At 43.8% G+C, this 20,783-nt stretch overlaps 1 protein-coding gene across 1 annotated transcript in view; it reads left to right on the forward strand.

The window, feature by feature from the left end:
- The first annotated feature begins 458 nt into the window (after positions 1–458).
- The window catches only part of arhgap39 (Rho GTPase activating protein 39), a 106,901-nt gene continuing 86,576 nt past the window's right edge, over positions 459–20,783 (forward strand). Inside the window, exon 1 of the mRNA XM_037115347.1 lies at positions 459–585. Coding sequence (XP_036971242.1) covers positions 575–585 — 11 coding nt within the window. The 5' untranslated portion in view covers positions 459–574. The remainder of the gene's footprint in view (positions 586–20,783) is intronic.

The following is a 20,783-nucleotide window of genomic DNA, read 5'->3' on the forward strand; positions in this document are numbered from 1 at the left end:
TCACTGTTGTTGGAGAAAAACAGGATCACGATGGAGGACATCCTTCAGTCCCCATGTTGCTCTTTCTATGTCTAATTTATTTTATATTATTACATAGGAACACATGTATGTAAAGAGGTAGATAAGACCGGCATGAATCATTTCTAAAATGATGTTTTGAAAATTCGACATTAAAGAAGGCTATCAACCAGAAATCGTGAATTAGGTTTTACAAATAGACATTTAAATGCTGGAATGTTTTTCATTTGATTTATAACGACGTGTATCCTAAATACAGTCAAATAATCTTGTTCCAGGTATTCATTGAGCTAAAAGTTTTGCAAACAAGTCTGTCGTAGCTGATTGTGATCAGTCATGTTTATCTCCGTTTGTCTACAGAATGCATCTCATTTCTAGGCTCTCCAACGCAGAAGCTCTTATTGTGAAAGTTATGAGCGGATGTGGTCTGGTTCACAGTTGGCACATTGACTGTGGTCTGGGAGGAGTGACTCGTTGACTGCGGCGATCGCAATTTCGGCAACATGGGAAACGTTGTGGGATTTATAGTGAACGGATTTTAAGAGCTGTCGGGAAAATGGCGGAGAGGTGAGTGTAACACGAGAAAGCTGTGTTTGTACTGTGATACAGCTCGCTGAGTGATATGATGCTTCACCTCGGAGCCGAGCCGAGCGGAGGGTGGCAGCAGCCCAGCGAAGAGGCTAACAGCGCTTCGGTTGGTCGCCGTGCTGTTAGCTAGCTCGCCACTTATTCGCTCACACGATTCAACAATTTTCATATTGAGGATGATATGTATGAATCCTGGCCTGCTCTCTGTCTGCTCACTGGGCTGGAGTTTAATGGCTCGGGCAATTTCCTCTGGACATTTGTCAAGGTGGAAGGAGCGATAGAGGAGGCTGAGCACGGCTGCATGATGGTGATGATGATGATGATGATGATGCCACTGCTGTTGCACCTGTCGGTCTAAATTGCCGTCTCTTCGCTGGAATGCAGCTAACCTGCACTTCTAGCTTGATGCTAGCAGAAAATCCAGCTGTAGAGCCATTGTCAGTGGGAGCTAACTCTCGGCCAGCCAGGATATCCAGAACCGTCCACGCAGCATCCCTCATCCTCATGATGGATGGAGGTACCTCCCATGAGAGGAAGCACTGGACATGGAGAAGTGTGCCAGCGTCCACATAGCTTTCTAACACCGTCTTATTTAGCCTTGTAGTTGTCAAGATGTTGAAATACCTCTTGTACAGGGTCCAAATGAGTGGATATGCGTCACGCGTAGAGAAAACGCATCGCCAAATCCCTTATACATATTTCACTTTCATGTTAACTAGCTTCCCGGCACATTCACATATTTCACGACACATAACCTAACAGCCGTTTTTGACAATGTGGTCCCCCATTAGAAATCCGGCATGAGTATAATCTATAAATGAAATAAATGATTGTAGTAAGATGTCCATTTTCAGAAGTGCTCCTCACTGTTCGACATGACCTCCCACTGAGATGGTGAACCAACTTGTTTTGGTTTAAGACTAACTTTGTTTATTGGATAATTCTCATATTCTGGAGGATAATTTTCCACCTTGTATACCAGACAGGTGAACTCGCCAATGATCACTGAAGCAATTAAGAAACATTTGAATTGGGTTTGGCATTACAGCAGCAAACTAAATCAGACGTTATCCTACCCAACCCTTCTGCAGCCACACAAAGCAGAGGATGGAGAAATGTCATTTTTAAAGTTTATTGACTGTAAAGTGAGGATGTCTGCTGCACCTTGAATATAGACAATAGCAACATGCATGTGTATATGACTGAGTTAATTATTGATGGCTGTTAAATTAGTATTGCAGGGGTCATTGGGCCTCAGTCCTGGTGAGAATCAGTCCTGCAAGTCTGGCCCGTGGCTTGTACAGCTTTATCTAAATCACAGCATGCTAGAGTCACATCAGAGGCTGTGCTCACTCATGACTGAAGAGACAGCTTAGGTCTTATTATCAGATGACATGTTTTAGAAAACTTTAGATGATAGATTTTGGATTATTTATGCATTTAACACACATTTTACACGATCAGAGAAGAAATTGTCACCTTTCAACGTCTTCCATGAGGTCATGTATATAGTGGTTGTTCTGAGACTACAGCAATAATCACAGTTCTTTGTGGTCAGTCAGTCTGACTGTGACCATACTGCTTGTGTCTGGGTTGAGGTTAGGTCATTGTATATTTAAACTGTTGTGTTGACCAGTCATGGTCAAGGTTTAGGAATTAACCAAATAAAGCTTTCTAGAGTTTCCTTAGTTCCCTTGTGTTAGCAGACAGAGCCACTGCACAGATTATGTTCACAGGCACTGAGGTGAAGGAAGCGCTGTGTGTGTGTATGTGCTCTGCACCATCTGTATTGAGATGGGTGGGGTGGAGGATGGAGGAACCTGTCACACTGTGCATCTTGACTTCTGTCTGTGGTTAGGTTGTCAAGTAGGGATCCCGATTTTTTACCCCGGTCCCAGTACCGAGTCCCGATCCGATACTCAGCCTTAATTAATATTTTCCTGGTTAATACAGCTGCATTAAGAAAAAAAGTCATCTGGCTCTTTCTTATTCGGCATATGCTATTCCAACATTGGCCTCCACCTTCCTTGTGTTAGCAGGTGAGTCTGTGATGCTGCACTGTGACAGCAGACCCTCGTGCACAGCCAGCTGAAGTGTGAGATCAGATGGTAGGGCATACTGGGGATTCAAAAACTCCAGGTGACAAAGAAAACCCTGATCCTCTACCACGGAGATGAGATGGGTATCCAGAGTGATTAATTTAATTACCGTCTCTGTAATATTTTATCGTACGAGCAGTATTAAATGCAACTGCTTTGTTTCCCCTCTGTGCAGAGGTCGTATTGCAGATGTTACATGTCACTGTTGGACTGCTTTTGCTTTCTAATTTAAGTTATTTCCACACTGCAGACATTTTATTCACAGGTTTGCCAGAGTAACGTTACGTGTGCGTCCTGCCACAATTTGTGCTGTGATGTAAAAAAAATAATCAGACTTGGGACCATGCTCAAAATTTCTGATCCTGATCAGTGGAAAAATGCCCATATCAACTCCGATCCCGCAGACCGGATCAGTACATCCCTGTTGTCAACGTTAGGTCTGATTATGTTTCAATAGATATTGTTTGTCTTGTGCACTGTAGACTGTTTCCTATATTCAACTAGAATGGCACATAGTTGAGTGCATACCTCTGCCAAAGCCCACTATTAGAACAGATGTGCCCAAATTAGGGTAGAGAATGGAATGGAAGTATTTGAGCCATTTATTCACATGATTAAAACAAAATGCAGTGGTTAAAATATTCATATCGACGTGCTCAAGCCACCAAGCTGCTGCCATATCTGTCACATATATTCATGTTGTATCCTGCTCGGGGACTTAAAGAGGCCAGGTATTCAATATGACTGTGTGCTGAGGGTGCGGGGGGCTGGGGACAGCCCAACAACAGTAACCTGGACACAGTTTCTTCCCTGACCCACCTGATCTCACTGACTGATGAGCCATTACTAACACTGTGACATTATATAAAGAGCAGTTATAATGGAGGAAATGATTGTGAAAGCAGCCTGCTGAAATATTTATAATACGTATGTCATTATAAGTATGTCATACAGAGCTTGTATATAATTATTGTTATGACTTTAAAACAAAGCCAGCTCACATTATGACCCCCAGTGCCAGGTATTTACATGTGATCTGCACCTAGATCATCAACATAATGATATGTGATTGAGGGCCTTTTCGCTACAAAGGGACATATGAACTTTAGTTTTCTAATAATGAGGAGTCCTCAACAACCCACTGAAAAAAGTCTGCTGTGGCTCTGAGGAGGTGACCCACATCAGTCTAACGCTGATGACATCATTCTAATCCTGGTGACTAGGGTCTGGTACTGTTCACATTCAAACCTATTCCTGTTTGGGAATTTTGAGTCTGCGTCCTGACCCCTTGAACTTGCTGTAGCTGCTCAGTGTTGAAGGTACAGCAGCAGATTGAGATAGTTATGTGAAGTCAACAGTTATTTGTTTCCATAGCATATTAATGTGAATTAAAACTTATTGTGTATAAATATAATTTTATGACAGCAATAACCTCTGCATTAATTGGAATTCCTATTATGGGTTTGAATTAGGGTTGGGCAACGTCTGCAGTGAATCATTGTGATGGGTGACGTCATCATTGTTATTGAATTTGAGGCAGTGTGTCCCCTCAGTGTTGCTGTAAGGCAGCAGTCACATATAAGCTCAGCAATGTAGCAGCTGCTGTTTCTAACCATTGCTCTGACATGAATCTCCAACTGTCTCATCATGCAGAGGAAACTGTCTCTCTTTTTCACCAACATACATCCCTGTGGCAGGTTTAAAAGTGTCCCCATCTCTTCGCACCACATGTCCGTCACTTAGCTTTGTTCAGCCTCATATGCATAAAACAGCGTTGGCCGACTAGCAAAGAAAGCTAAGCTAAAAAAACATGTATAAAAACGGCACGACTGAGAGAAACATCAGCCACAGGAACAAACACTGCTGCCACAAATTTGATTTAGTGTCTTGGGTTCTCCTAATTGAGCGGGTTTAATTGTTTGGTTGGTTGAGTGCTTGTTACATAAAATTGTTTTGGGACCCAAAAAAAGTCAATTTTGATAATTCCTAGTAGACAGTATGAGGTTCACATACTGTTGGTTTCATACTGAGGTTTCGACATATTAATAAACATGCTGTTTTAATAAACTTAACAGCATGTGGGTAAGGGATTTCAGATGCAATCACTAGCTGAGTTTTAGGGAGATGTCTCACTCTGTCTTTCTTTCTATAACATTACAGTAAAGATGCGCTCTCAGGTACTGAGTTCAACAAAGTTTCTGTCAGATTTGATGGCCCAAAGGCAGTAAGACATCATAAATGACAGCTGATCCGTGATCACTGTTGTTGGTTGAGTCTATAGGCAGGAACTTGATACCGGAACTCCATCTTTGTCTTCCTCTCTTCCCTGTCCGCTGAGCAGGAGCCTGTCTGCACAATATTCAGGTCCAGCCCTAATATACGAACATCTTAAGATTTAAAGTGCAGGTGTGAGATTATTGTGTAGTGTGACCTTCTTAAAGCTAATAAATTGACATTCACAGAGGCAAAGATTGCCAAACTCCAGTGTCACTGATGGCTCGCTTCTTTCTCTAGTTTATTTCCTACACACGTGTTTGAATGTATGAGTGCGTGTATTGCAGGCAGGCAGCACTTGATGTTTGTGCTGTGGAAAAGTCATTCAGTGAGCAGCAGCACACCAGGCTGTTGGCTTCATAAAATGTTGATTTGCAGCCCTCCACCAACCTGGTGGGGTGGGGAGCTGTTGAACTTGACTGGGGATATCGTCGGGTGATGGAAGGAATACTTCAAGGATCTCCTCAATCCCACTGACACGCCTTCCATAGAGGAAGCAGGGACTGGGGACTCAGAGGTGGATTCATTCATCACCCAAGCAGAAGTCACTGAGGTAGTTGGGAAGCTCCTCAGTGGCAAAGCACCGGGGGTGGATGAGATCCGCCCTGAGTACCTCAAGTCTCTGGATGTTGTGGGGCCGTCTTGGCTGACACGTCTCTGCAGCATCGCGTGGCAGTCGGGGACAGTGCCTCGGGATTGGCAGACCGGGGTGGTGGTCCCTCTATTCAAAAAGTGCATTCGGCCGTGTCCCCCGTGGCATTCTGTGGGAGGTGCTCCGGGAGTATGGGGTCGGAGGCCCTCTGCTAAGGGCTGTACGGTCCCTGTACGACCGGAGCAGGAGCCCGGTTCGCATTGCCGGCAGTAAGTCAGACCTGTTCCCGGTGCACGTTGGACTCCCGCAGGGCTGCCCTTTGTCACCGGTTCTGTTCATTATTTTTATAGACAGAATTTCTAGGTGCAGTCAGGGGCCGGAGGAGGTCTGGTTTGGGAGCCACTGGATTCCATCTCTGCTTTTTGCGGACAATGTTGTCTTGTTGGTTCCCTCGACCTCCAGCATGTTCTGGGGCGGTTTGCAGCCAAGTGTAAAGCAGCTTGTATGAAAATCAGCACCTCCAAGTCTGAGGCCATGGTTCTCAACCGGAAAAAGGTGGCTTGCTCCCTCCGGGTTGGGGCAGAGTTCTTGCCTCAAGTGGAAGAGTTCAAGTATCTTGTAGTTCATGAGTGAGGGAAGGATAGAGCATAAGACTGGCAGGTGGATCGGTGCAGTGGTTGCAGTAATGCGGTCGTTGTATCGGTCTGTCGTGGTGAAGAGAGATCAGAGCCGAAAGGCGAAGCTCTGGATTTACTGGTCAATCTACGTTCCTACCCTCACCTACGGTCATGAACTTTGGGTCATGACCGAAAGAACAAGATCCCGGATACAAGCGGCCGAAATGAGTTTCCTCTGCAGGGTGGCGGGGCACTCCCTTAGAGATAGGGTAAGGAGCTCTGTCACCCGGGAGGAGCTCGGGGTAGAGCCGCTGCTCCTCCACATCGAGAGGAGCCAGCTGAGGTGGCTCGGGCATCTATTTCGGATGCCACCTGGACCCAGGACACGCTAGAGTGACTATGTCACTCGGCTGGCCTGGGAACACCTTGGGATCCTCCTGGAGGAGCTAGGGGAAGTGTCTGGGGTGAGGGAAGTCTGGGTGTCCCTGCTCAGGCAGCTGCCCCCACGACCCGGCCCCGGATAGGCGGAAGAAAATGGATGGATGAATGGAAATATTCTGATGGGGTGAGAAATATGAAGCGTGCACTGAACAGACAAAAAACTCGACTAGAATGATCCTGATACCTACCTTATGTTGTTGCTGTTGTTGTGTACTCGCATAAGCCTAACTTATAATGCATGAGATGTCATTTGCAGTAAAGCTTCAACTGCTCCATCCATAAGAGTCAGTCCAGTGTGTTCCAGAGGTGTGAAGGTCATCTGTGGTCTCTGTGATTGGCCTGCTTATCTGACCTCTCTGCACTCATGAACAGAGAACCCAGAACAATGATAATGAGTGGCACTCAACCAGAACACACAGTCATTCTAAGAATATTTACCAGCTATGGCTCCCATTTCAGTCACAAAACTTCACACCCAGGGCTCTAGACTGCGACCAAAAGGACGCATTTTGTGGCCAAAATTTGAGACAGTACGACTAATGTGCGACCAGTGAATTTTAAATATTTGTTGTTATGTATTATTTTTTTTTACACTGCAATGTGGAAAGGGCGAATTAAAGTCTCTGGAATGACAGGTGACAGGCCAATGTGTGTGAGGGGCAGGGAATGGGGAATCGCACTGTAAGTGGCTAATGTGTGGAGGGGGTAGGGCTGTCAAAATTGCTCCAAAATGACGTTCAAATATTCGCTCTAAAAAAACCACATAGGTTCGAACCAATCAAATATCTATATTTGCGCATTATGGCAATAACAGGAGTACAAACCAATACAACGAGACATAACTATTTGTATAGGTATTTTTGGGATACGGTATCTCAGTTCCAATTCTTGACAAAACTCTCTGAAGCCCATGCCATCAGCGATACCGATTGGCCTCATGTCCTTGCATATGAACGAAGCCTCTTGTATTGCTACAGACAAAGAGCTTATGGTGGTTGGTGAAAAATCGTCGAGACGTGGCTTTTCAGTTGCAGTTCTAGACATCATGGCATGCTCATTTGGGTGCACATTTTCAAGATGTGCCCTCATGTTGCAAGTGGTGGAATGGTAAGCTAACTGTAGCTTACAAAGCTTGCATACAACTTTATTTTTTGGCTCCGCATTTTTGTCGTCTACTGACCAAAATCCGAAGTATTTTCAAACAGGGCTTTTTAGCCTAGCCACTCTCTCTGCTGCCGAGCTGGGCTCTGAACTCTCTGTTTTTAAGTTTTTCTCTCTGCCATCTGCAGCTGCCACAGTTTTTGTTGTGTCTCACTAGCCGTTTTTAGACAGAGCACCAAGCTGCCAATTTGCCCGCCCTTTTGGTGGCTCAGGCCGCGGTTTTAGACAGAGGGTGGCAAATTTGGGGTCTGTTTTGGTCCACTGATTTTCCGCCTTGGAGGGTACACTTATTTCCGCCTCACCTGCTATCTAAAAACGAGGCTTCAATGTGCCGGCCTATGCCTGAGGTGGGCGGAGGTGTCAATGACCTGCACTGTTGTGTGACCCACAGCTGGGAGTTTTAAAACCAAGAAACAGCTGATTGCAGCAGTCAGTCCATCACTTCATATGTGGACATTAAGATGAGCAACTGGACAGCCGCAGAGATCCAGGAGGTGCTAGCGTTTCCTCGGTCTCTGTAGCTGTTTGTGTTAGCTTGTTGTTGTGTCGGCAAGCTAAGGACGGTCGCTAAGAACCCAGTTCTAAACTCCAATGGGGTGCAATGTAAAGCTCTTATTTTGAAGACAAATTATATGTCACTGTTCACAGCCCAACTTCCAGCTTCACGTCACGTCACATGTTTACACCTACCCCAGAGGCGGCTTTTGGGAAAGGAGGAATATTACACCTCGGTTTTAGAAAGACAGGCCGGCACATTGCCGCCTTTACCTTGGAGCAACCGTGCAGCCTTTTCTATCTAAAAAGGGCTATTTTCAGCAGTGAGTGACACTGTGCAGGGGTAACTCCTATGACCTGTCCCTGACCTGTCATGCCGTGCACCCACTCACAAAGCAGCCACTGATGTGTTTTTTTTCCACAATCCAATATTAATTTTCACAATTGAATCTCCGTTTTTTGAAAATAGTCAAATATATATTAGAATTTAGAATATTCGTTGACAGTCCTAGGAGGGGGAGGGTCTTAAAGTTGTTCAGAGTGCGGCAGGAAAAGGTTTCACTTTCAGCCAAAAATGGTGAAATGAACTCTTGGCACTTACCCCAAGATTCCATTAGATACGTGTCCGCTGTGTTACTGATTCACTTTAGTCTTAACTTCCACCAGGTCCTCTGCGCTGCGTACGATAACAAACAACATATCATCCGGTTACTTTTCAAAATAAAACACTCTGTTGATGCCAGACTGTTGGGTTGCTGGATGGTGGACGGCAGAGCAAAACCAGATTAGAGCTGTAATGCAGCGGACATGTATCTGGTGGAATCTCTGGGTTATTTACTCCAGTAGTTCAGTAGTGTGCCAGAGTGAAATCCTAACTCAGAGGATGAGTCCGAGTCTGAAGACAGGTTTAACACAGCATTTTTCATTGCCAACCCTTTACCAAATATAAAGACCAACTCGACCTGCAAAGAAAGAACGGCATGAAACTGAAGTCAACATATAGAGCTGGATGCTCATTGACATGTCACAGAGGTCCTCAGATTGCACCACCTAATGTGAAATCAGTCTCATTCATTAAAGTGAAACTCTCGCCAAAATACAACAACAAATACAAGCTTTATTTGTGATTGAATATGCGTCAAACCTTTGTGAAAAAGCATAATTACAACAAAAGAGGCACTTTTAAGATTTACCGTAGTTTCGTTTTCGTTTTTGGGTCAAAGTCATTTTCAATGGGAGTGCTATGGGCAACTTTAGATTAGCATCAAAATTGCTATTTTTGAAACATTAAGTAGGTTCGACACAACATGAAACTTAGCTTGCAGTATCACCAGGGTCTCTACACATGAACACGAGCATTGAGAACACTGTTTGTGTACACAGAGTTTACTAAGAGAGTTTTTGAACAACTCTCCTTAGCAGATGCTTGTTCCGCTCGCAGCCGTCCTGCCAGTGGAGAAGTATCGATCTCTGAATGCGACTTAACTCGGGTACATTTACAAAAAAAGCCTAGGTTGCATTTAGGCGAGAGTTTCGTACAATACCTGTAAATAACAAAAATCCTTTAAAATTGCACACTAAATTCAAAATGGCTGACATGCTTTTGGGTTAAAGTCAGTTGGTCTCCTCTTCAGTGGATGTCTATCTTGTCCACAGCTGCACGTTTAAATATGCTCGGAGGATGGAGCTAACTGAATGCCGATCTGCAGTTACACATCAAATTTATTCCTATAGATCCCTTCACTTCATGTCATATTTTATGTGTCATTAGGGGTGTCACGATTCTCCAAATCCTTGATTCGATTACATTTTTGATTGTAAGGTCACAGTTAGATTAAATGATCTATTTTTACATTTATTATTTTTAAATCACAGGTTGCTATGCCATTGTTAGACTAGACTTTTATGCAATATAATATCTGACCTTTGTTTGCAATGTACCACACTACATTGTCAAATTTAAAACATTTATTAACAACTTCAGTGAAAGAGGAGGGGGTTCAAGTTCTGTCGATGGGTCTCCGGCATCTGCAGTTGCCATTGTTGTAAGAGTGCCGTCGCCCCTTTCAGGAATAGGGAGTGCCTAAGGTGTGTGTGCGTAAGGTGTGAATGAGCGAGTGAGAGGGAGCGTGCGTATGTGCAGACAGTAAATGAATGGGAGAGGAAGGAGAAGTGAAAGGAGTATCAGTAGTAACGACAGCAATAAAGTGTACGGTATAGGCTGCAGTTTGGCTGTGAATAAAGGCGACAGCTCCACCAGATACATTAAAGCTCCCTGGTATTATTTCCTGACCAGCTTAACACGTCAACATGGTTCAACCCGAAGGTAAACACAAACTTTGGCCCTGGAGGAAATCATCTCCCCTGTGCTTCCCGACCACGGTACAGGAGCCAAACAGGAATAGTGTAACACCGTGCTACCGTTTGACTGGCTGTAGCTAATGGCTACTGATTTAGCTAGTAGCTAAGTTAGAGGAGGTTTACTCAAAACACGGAAAAACGCAGCACTTCAACACAAGTGCTGCACACTACACACTACATTGTCAAATTTAGAAGCAGTCAGAGCAGCATGTTGCCTCTGTTACTTTGAGCCTGAACATGAATGTGACACAGTGTTGAGCTATCGAGCTTTCTGCTGCTATTGTTGGACACTGATTGCTCATGGCTGCAGAGAAGCCTGTTTGAATTAGAAAAGGAGAGAGAGCAGAGATAGCAGTGTATTGACTGACATTGGCAGTGGATGGAGGGGAAGAGGGAGGGTTGGGTGAGATAGAGGGAGTATTGATGGATGAAGGGAGCAAGCACTTTCTCCCCCTAATAGGATTATTGTGTGAATATGTTTGTCTGAAGGGCTGCCCCAAGAGGCTGTGTGTGTGTTAGGCATGTGTTTGCGTGTGTGTTAGGCATGTGTTTTTTGTGTGCGTGTGTGTGCGTGCGTGTTAGGTGTGTGTGTGTGTGTGTGTGTGTGTGTGTATTAGACGTATGTGTGTGTGTGTTAGGCGGTGTTTGTGTGTCTGTGTTAGGTGTGTGTGTGTGTGTGTGTGTGTGTGTGTTAGATGTTAAGTGTGTGTGTGGGCCCACTTGTTCTGTGTATAAAATTACATTTTGTATTGCCTTCTGTTCTTTGCACTTAGCTCAAAGCACCTTTGTGCATGACTACAGTCTCAGCCTCCAAAGTTAAACAAAAAACAACACAGCATAGTTTGCCATAGCCTGTAGTCGCACTTTTTGATTTGACACGAAAAGCTGTGACTGCATCGAGGTGGTGACCATTTGTCCTTTGTTTGCCTCTTTTTAACTTAATAACAACTTTGAAGGCTCTGAGAATTTTTGTTTGTGTGTTTTGTTGTGAATTAAACTGTTTGGGAATACTTCCCAGACATCAGGAGAACTCTATCGTGAAAAATGACAATGACACCACCATCATCGGCTGTATTATAAACCACACATCAGAGAACAATCAACAGCAGAATATCAACACAACCATGGACCAGATTTTTGATTTTAGAAAGGAGCTGAGATGGAGCAGGTGAATAGTTGTATGTTCCTAGGAATTACTATCACTAGGAAGGCTGAATTCTAGAGTAGAGGCCGACCGATAAAGGATTTTTATGGCCAATACTGATACAAATATTTGTATATTCCGATATATCGGACGATATGTATATAGAAAAACAAAAAAACTAAAAACAAATGCATAAAGAAAATCATAAACAGATTTCCGTTAATTATTTGTAGTTATTTGCGAGTCCTCACTGAAATAATATGATAATGCAGTTTGAAAATAACCTTGTTTGTTTTATTGTCACAACAGAACAGAGGAACATCAAAATATATTATAGGGTTTGTGGCGTTCTAAACATGAGTGTTGCCAACAGGGACGTTGTAGAGCAGGGATGCCCACACTGTTTTAGCTTGTGAGCTACTCTCCAACTGATCAGGTCAAAATGATCTACCTACAAAAAAAAAAAAATACTAAACATCTATTTATTTATACATACGCTGAGTATACTTGCAATCCATTGCAATGCCTAACTGATATTGAGAGAGTAATTTAACCCTTGGTATTACACATAAAAATTGACAGCAGTCATCGGTGGTCACTCGCACTCGAGTATGACTGTCCTCCTGATTGGTCCTTGTGGGTCTTCAGATGAGCAAAGACTTCTTATGCTTAATGATAGAGTGACTCACCTGTAATGATGCTTCAGTGGCGGCCTTTGCTTGTGAATTCCACTGTGTGAAAAATTACTGTTGTCTGATAACTGTGATTTTAGTTCCTCCACCTTTCTCAGCTCACTTTTCAGAGGGAAGTCAGGCGTCTTACACAGCAGCTAAGTGTACCAAAAATTCTAAAGTTTGGGAGCATTTTCGCCTGGATATTGAGAATAAAAATTTTACTTGCAAGGTTACACGCGGATATTCCTGACCACAGTGTTTCCACCAAGGGTTTCCACACTGTCCGGGCTGACAGGGACTGCACTCTGAGTGGTAAGCATAAAGGTGGGGGGCTTGCTGTTTATGTGAACAACAGGTGGTGCAATCCTGGTCACGTTACCATCAAAGACCGCATCTGCAGCCCAGATATTGAACTATTAGCTGTGGGCCTCCGTCTGTACTATTTACCCCGTGAGTTCTCGCATGCTAGAGCAGTGGCTGTGTATATTCCCCCGTCCGCTAACCCGACGGCAGGTGACGTCACCCACTCGACAATAGCCAGACTACAGACTGCACGCTCGAGCGCTCTCATTATAGTCTCGGGTGACTTCAACAATGTCTTCATTAAAAAGACAATCCTGAAATTCACCCAGTATGTGACCTGTAAAACTAGAGAGAAGACCCTGGACCTGCTGTATGCTAATGTGAAGGACGCATATATCGCCACCTCCCCGCTGGGAAGATCAGACCACAACTTGGTGCTTCTCACCACCTGCTATGTGCCTGTAGTGAAGAGGCTGCCTGTGACCACAAAGACAGTGAGGACATGGACAGAGGACTGCTATGAGGCACTGCAGGGTTGTTTTGAGGTGACAGACTAAAATGCACTCTGTGAGCTGCATGGAGAGGACATCGATGGGCTTACTGAATGCATTACAGACTACATAAATTTCTGTGTGGACGACATTGTCCCAGCAAGGACCGTGCATTGTTACCCAAACAACAAGCCTTGGGTAACTAATGACATCAAAGCCATTCTCAACTGGAAGAAGAGGGCCTTCAGAGACCAGACACTGTTTTCACCACTTCATGTAAGGAGACAACTGAGCAAACTTCCTGCCGGTAAGGCTGCAGGCCCTGATGGTGTCAGCCCACGGGTTCTCAGAGCCTGCACCGAACAGGAGTTGTTCACCATGTCTTCAACATGAGCCTGAGCCTCCAGAGGGTCCCTGTGATATGGAAGACGTCCTGCCTCGTTCCACTCCAAAAGATTCTGCAGCCTAGCGGTCTTTTGGACTACCGACCGGTGGGACTACGTCTCATATCATGAAGACGCTAGAGAGACTCGTCCTGGAGCAGCTCAGGCCTATGGTTAGTCCGCACCTGGATCCCCTCTAGTTCGCCTACCAGCCTGCTGATCTGTGTCTATGCCCACCTGGACAAGCCAGGGAGCACTGTGAGGGTCACGTTCTTTGACTTCTCCAGTGCTTTCCATACCATCAGGCCTGCTCTACTGGGTGACAAGCTGACAGCGATGCTGGTGGATCCTCCCCTTGTGTCCTGGATTGTGGATTACCTCACTGGCCGACCACGTTCGCCTGCGGCACTGTGTCAGATACAGTGATCAACAACACCGGAGCTCCACAAGGGACTGTCCTCTCTCCTTCAGAATCAGAATCAGAAATCCTTTAATGTCCCGCAGACGGGGAAATTTGCTTGCAACAGCAGCAACATAATATTACAATAAACAGAATCATATTACAGTAACAGGAACAATAGCAAAAATAAGCAATGAAATTAAAAAGGGAAGAATTAGACACATATTTAAATGATGTATTGCAAAATTAACAGCAGTTTTTGTTTTGTTTTTTGTTTTTGTTTTTAAACGTATATTTCAAATACAGATAATAAATATGGAAGAGAAATGAGAGTGTCCTGCAAGGGATGGGACTCCTACACCAGCAGCGATGACAGCTTGTCCATCATCCTGCTCTCTCCCACCACCTGCACTGAGTCAAGAGGGCATCCCAGGGTGGAGCTGGCCTTCTTGGAGTTTATCAAGTCTCCCCCTGTCTGCTGCCGAGATGCTGCTGCACCAGCAGACTACTCCATAGAAAATGGCTGATGCCACCACAGAGTCATAGAAAGAGGTCAGGGGTGCCCCCTGCACCCCAAAGGACCTGAGCCTCCTCAGCAGATAGAGTCTGCGCTGCAGTGTGGTCAGTCCAGTCCAGTTTATTGTTCAGGTGAACTCCCAGATACTTGTAAGATGTCACCATCTCAATGTCTGTTTCCAGGATGTTCACCTGTGTGTAGGGTTGTTTGTGCCTGCAGAAATCCACCACCAGCTCTTTGGTCTTCCCGGCATAGAACTGGAGGTGGTTCCGCTGGCACTAGTCCACAAAGTCCTGAAAAAGTTCTCTGTAGGCTTTGTTGTCCTCGTCCCTGTTGAGGCTGACGATAGCAGAGTCGTCAGAGAACTTCTGTAGATGGCAGTGAGGGGATTGGTGGTAGAAGTCTGCGGTGTACAGGGTGAACAGTGAAGGGGCCAGGACTGTTCTCTGTGGGGCCCCTGTAGTGCAGGTTATCGTGTCCAACACGTAGTCCCGAGTCTTCACATAATGTGGCCGGTTAGTGAGGTAATCCAGGATCCAGGATGTTAGGTGTTGGTTCACCCCTGCCGGCGTATAGTGTTGAAAGCACTGGAGAAATCAAAGAACATGATCCTCACAGTGCTTCCAGGTTTCTCCAGGTGAGACAGTGATCTCTCCAGTAGGAAGATAATGGCATCGTCCACTCTGATGCCGGGTTGGTATGCAAACTGGAGAAGGTCCATAAAAGGACCCACCAGAGGGTGGAGATGGATGAGGACCAGCCGCTCCAGGGTCTCCATCAGGTGTGAAGTGAGAGCAACTGGTCTGTAGCTGTTGAACAATTTAGGGTGAGGGATCTTTGGTACAGGTACCATGCAGGTTGAGGATATTCCACATTCCTGCACAGCTGATATGCACGGGACTTGAGGAGCCTCGAGCTGATCCCATCTGGACCTGTAGCCTTCTTCACCTTCATCTTCCTCAGCTCATTTCTCACCTGGAGAAACAAGAGGGACAGAGTGGAGTTGGGGGGCTGAGTGTCGGATGTTGGGGAGGGTGAATGTCAGGGGGGCTGTGGGGATAGTCTGTCACATGAAAGCCATGGAAAGGGAGGTAGAGGTGATGATGGGGCAGTAAACGGTGTGGGGGTGGAAGAGGTGGTGGTAAGCAGCAGAGATGACTCGGCTAGGGGAGGGGTGGGTGTCAGGTCAAACCTATTGAAAAACAGGTTCATGTCATTCACCCACGTCTGATCCCCCACAGCCTGGGAGTCTGGGGTCCTCGGCCCTGAGATGGTTTTAAGGCTTCTCCAGACTCCACTGACGTTTCTCTGCAGCTGGTTCTCCATCTTCCTCCTGTAGCTGTTCTTCCCCGCTCTGATCTTCCTCCTCAGTTCCTTCTGCACAGCCCTCAGCTCCTCCTTGTTTCCTGACATAAAGGCCCTCCTTTTCTCCTCAAGAAGGGCCTCTATGTCTTTATTAATCCAGGATTTGCTGTTAGAAAAACACTGTACAGTCCTGGTGGGTACAGTGTTATCAACACAGAAGTTAATGTAGTCCGTTATGCAGCTTGTTAAACTGTCAGTATCCTCCCCATGAGAAACACATAGTTCTTCCCACACAGTTGAGTCAAAGCAGTCCCAGCTACCAGACAGAGTCTTGCAATCTTCAGAAGTTTTCTGATGACTCTGCTGGTGTTGGATGTATCAGCAAGGGTGAGGAGGCTGAGTACAGAGCTATGGTGGACAACTTTGTTGTATTGAGCTGCAGGTAGTTCAACTCACACCATGAGACAAAGACCAAGGAGCTGGTGGTGGATCTGAGGAGAACCAGGATACCAGTGACCCCAGTTTCCATCCTGGGACATAACGTGGACATTGTTGAACATTAAAAATATCTGGGTGTGTACATTGACAATAAACTGGACTGGAATAAGTACACCGAAGTCCTTTACAAGAAGGGACAGAGCCGCCTCTATTTTCTGAGGCTCCACTCCTTTAACATCTGCCGGACGATGCTGAGGATATTTTATGAGTCTGTGGTGGCCAGTGCTATTCTGTTTGCTCTGGTGTGCTGGGGCAGCAGATTGAGAGCAGACGATACCAACAGACTCAATAAACTGATCAGAAAGGCCAGTGACGTTGTGGGGGTGGAGCTGGACACTTTTTCAGCAGTGTCAAACAGGAGGATGCTGTCAAAGTTGTGGGCGATACTGCAGCATGTCTTTCACCCTCTCCACAACGCTCTGGTCGAACAGAGGAGCACCTTCAGCCAGAGAGTGATTGCTCCTAAATGCACAACTGACCACCACAGGAAGTCATTCCTGCCTGTGGCCATCAACCTGTACAACTCCTCCCTCTGACGATCAGACTCATTTGGCTATTTATAAAACAAAACAAACAATATAACTATACATTCTCATTTAATTTATAACGCTACAACCATTTCATTGTGTATTGTAAATATTTCAGTTTGTATACTTTACTATTTTCTTATTTATTCGTATTTTATTGCCTACTTTGATATTTTATTTTATTTTAATGTCTAATATTTTATTTTATTTACATCTTCATCTTTAGGGCTTGTTTCCATTCATGCTATATTCCTACTTCTACTTTGCACAGAGCATTGGAACAAAAACAATTTCCCCCCGGGGATTAATAAAGTATTCTGAATCTGAATCTGAATGCATGAACGTTTAAAGAGAAATCACAGCGGACAGTTGAACGTAAGATTCAAGTAACATTCAAGCCAATACGTTTTGTTTTTGATGTACACTGTACGTTTTATAAGCGTATTTTCACTTTAAAATAGAGCTTTAACGTTATGCCTGACTGTGCCTGACAAAAGTACTTTAAATTAAATGCGTGCAGTCCGAAGATGAGAGCCACCATGGACCCCTTTCTGCAAAAGAAGCAGACGTGCACCCCGCAACAGGCGACTGCCCTCACTGAGTCAGTATTGCAGATGCTTATCTATGATATGAGGCCTGTGTATTCCTGCAATATCCACCCTAGCAGAGGAAATCTTCTCAGCAGCAGGGAATATCTGCTCCCAGAAGAGAGCAAGCCTCACACAAAACCATGTGGATATGCTGACTTTCCTTAGTATGAATAAACTGAACGACATAGCCTGAGCCTCATGTCTATTTTAAACCTGGTCTGTCCACCATGACAGGTTTGTGTCCAGGTTGTATTGCACAGTCCATGTTTACAACTTGAATTTGGACAACTCTGAATGCTTTATTTTCAGCTGTGTATCTACAAACGTCAGTCGTTAAAATCGTTGGATTTCAGACTGCGAATTGTAAAGTTCTTTTCCAACAGACTGTACAGTTGACCACTGATTGTCCTTCACAAAATGCACTTAATATTTGTTTGTTGCTACTAATGCTGCTAATGTGCCTGCCCTTGGTTTACAGGTCAAAATGTTTACTTGATTTTAATTTATTATTTATTTTTTACACATTTGCCTGTCCTTAAAAAATGGACAGAGGTTTATTTATTTATGGATTTATGTCTATACTGACCGAGCACTGTGCCTAATTGGTTTTAGATAGGACATTTTTATTTACTTTTTGTATGAACCGGCCTATCAGCAGCAAAGTTGAAAAGATGCATTTTTCATTTAAGTATCCATCTTTCTTGTGTTTATTATCATTTGCCACATAATTAAAGTTAAAAATTATCCAATTAGTCGACTAATCGTTTCAATAGTCGGTGACTAGTCGACTTATAAAATAGTTATACACTCATCACATGGTTCATTTTTCTGCCATTATAAATGATACCTATAGTTTGGAAAATGCCTAATATTGGCTGATGATATCGGCTTGTTGATAAATCGGTTGGGCTCTATTCTGGAGTTAGATTCTGGTCAACTTTTACAGAGGAGCAACAGAAAGCATCCTGACTAGAAACATCACAAACTGGCATGGTTCATCACAACACAAGTCTTAGAAAGTCTAAAATTTGACTCAGTCTAATTTTAGGCCTTAAAAAGTCTTAAATACGTCCATATTTTGCATATAGGTCTTAAATTACATTTAGATAGGTCTTAAACATTCAATTACCGCTTCTGTTGTCACCTTTATTTTCTCAAACAGAATTCAGTTGTTTAAAAGCCTTACCTCATAATGAATGAATGAATGAATTTAAAGCACAGTGTATACTCTGCAAGAGGACCCTCAGTTTGGGCACGCTTGGTGTGAAAGTGCTGGTGTCACACACAAAATCGGAAAAACGCCAATTAACTTCTAAAATTGTGAAGTCACACTATCACATACTTTTGTACGCCTTTGCCACCAGTTACCAGTCCAAGTTCATCCAGTTCTGCTCGACCCAAACTCTGCGCCACCTCTGCCATATCACAGTCAAGCGTCATTCAAACCATCTTTGGCATGCTTTGGATTTTGAACACCTTTTTGGTGTTATGTTGGCATAACATTTTGGCAACAGATTTGAAAGTTAAAAGTAGTACCCCTCTCTCCCCCAGTTTGATGTGAGGGGAGGTATATGACAGCCCCTCCTGTCGTTTTCTTTCCTGCAGCATCTCGTCTTGCACTGTTGAATAAACTGAGTGGAACACACACACACACACACACACACACACACACCCACACACCAGGGTTATGATAATTAAATTAAATTCCAAGATCAAAACTAAACTAAAACTACTTAATCACATGTTAAACTAATTAAAACTAAACTGAAATAAAGACAAACTGAAAAACTAAATTAAAATAAAAACTAATCAAATTTAAAAACTGTTTAACCCTGTCACACACTCATTCACTCCATTCTTCACTGTTTGAGTTGCTCTGTGAATGGCAATAAATTTGCTTATTTTTTAAAAATACTTTGTGTAGGTCTTAAATTTAGTTCAAAATGGTCTTAAAAAGTCTTAAATTTGACTTGTCCAAACCTGCAGAAACCCTGAGAAAGGCTCTACAACAGGTGATCAAACTCACCAGAACACCATCTACAGGGCATCAGTGACATCAGTGAAGTGAGATGTCTGCACAGAGCCCAAAGACAACACCCACCCAGCCACAGACTGTTCACCCTGCTGCCATCTGACAACACATACAGAAGTATCTCCTGACATACCAACAGGCTACATAACAGAGCTACAACTAACGATTACTTTGGTTGTCGATTAATTTATCAATTATTTTTTCAATTATTATTAATCGATTAGTCACAATTATTTTGGCAGCATCTGTTTCGACATTGGTTTTATCAGTAGCGTAACATCATGGTGATAGGCCCCGGTGCAAATATTTTTTTGTGCCTCTAAACCAGGCATGTCAAACTCAGTTTGGCTCTGGGGCTGGATCCAGACTTTCTGTTCTCAGGTGGGCTGGATCAGTAAAGGAATGTCAACTCCAAATATTTAGCTTTGTTTTTCAGTACTATGCTTTATCATTAAGCCTACATTTGTAGCCTACCCTACATATTATAATCACGGATGACAAGGGATCTTTTCTAAGCACAACACATTTGCAACCAATGTGTTAACAACTGGTTTATTTTAACAGTTGAGTGAATGCAGTTTTACACCTGAACCAACTCACCACACTAAACAAACTCAAGTGGGAGCTATGAAAAAAATATTTTTGCCTTAATTGTCATACTGCTTTGAAATAAATAAAAAAAGAAATAATAAATAAAAGTTTTATCAGTGCATGGGCAATAAGATTATACTACATCAGATCAAACTACTAGGCTGGGCCTACTGAAGCTGAGAATATACTGCACAATATTAATTGTCTTTAATATGAAAGCAGATTAATCTTATTTTTAATGATCTGTATTCATGAGTGCAAACAAATTTCGTGTCATCACACTTTTTTGGTCTATCTCACTGCACTCCTGCAGTCTACTTGCTGCTGCTGGCTCCTGAAACTTGGCATCTTTTTGCCTTCACAAGTGCATTGATATTAGGTGTCAAATCCTGAGTAGCAGCACATTTAACAATGTCATTCAAGTGTTTATTTGTTAACCTTGAGCGCTGTTTTGTTTTATTATTCATTATGGAGAACACTTGTTCACAAAGATAAGTAGTCCCAAACATGGATAGAACCTTTGCAGCCATGGCTGTTAATTTGGGGTAACCTGGCACGAGATATTGATAAAACGTATCCAATCCCACGGACCCAAATTTATCCTTCATAGTGGAATCGCACTGCAAGTCAATAAGCTTGAGTTGAATGTCAGCTGGCATATCAGAAGGCTTCACTGTAAATG

The sequence above is a fragment of the Acanthopagrus latus genome, chromosome 11, assembly GCF_904848185.1.
Source record: "Acanthopagrus latus isolate v.2019 chromosome 11, fAcaLat1.1, whole genome shotgun sequence".
Classification (NCBI taxonomy): Eukaryota; Metazoa; Chordata; class Actinopteri; order Spariformes; family Sparidae; genus Acanthopagrus; species Acanthopagrus latus.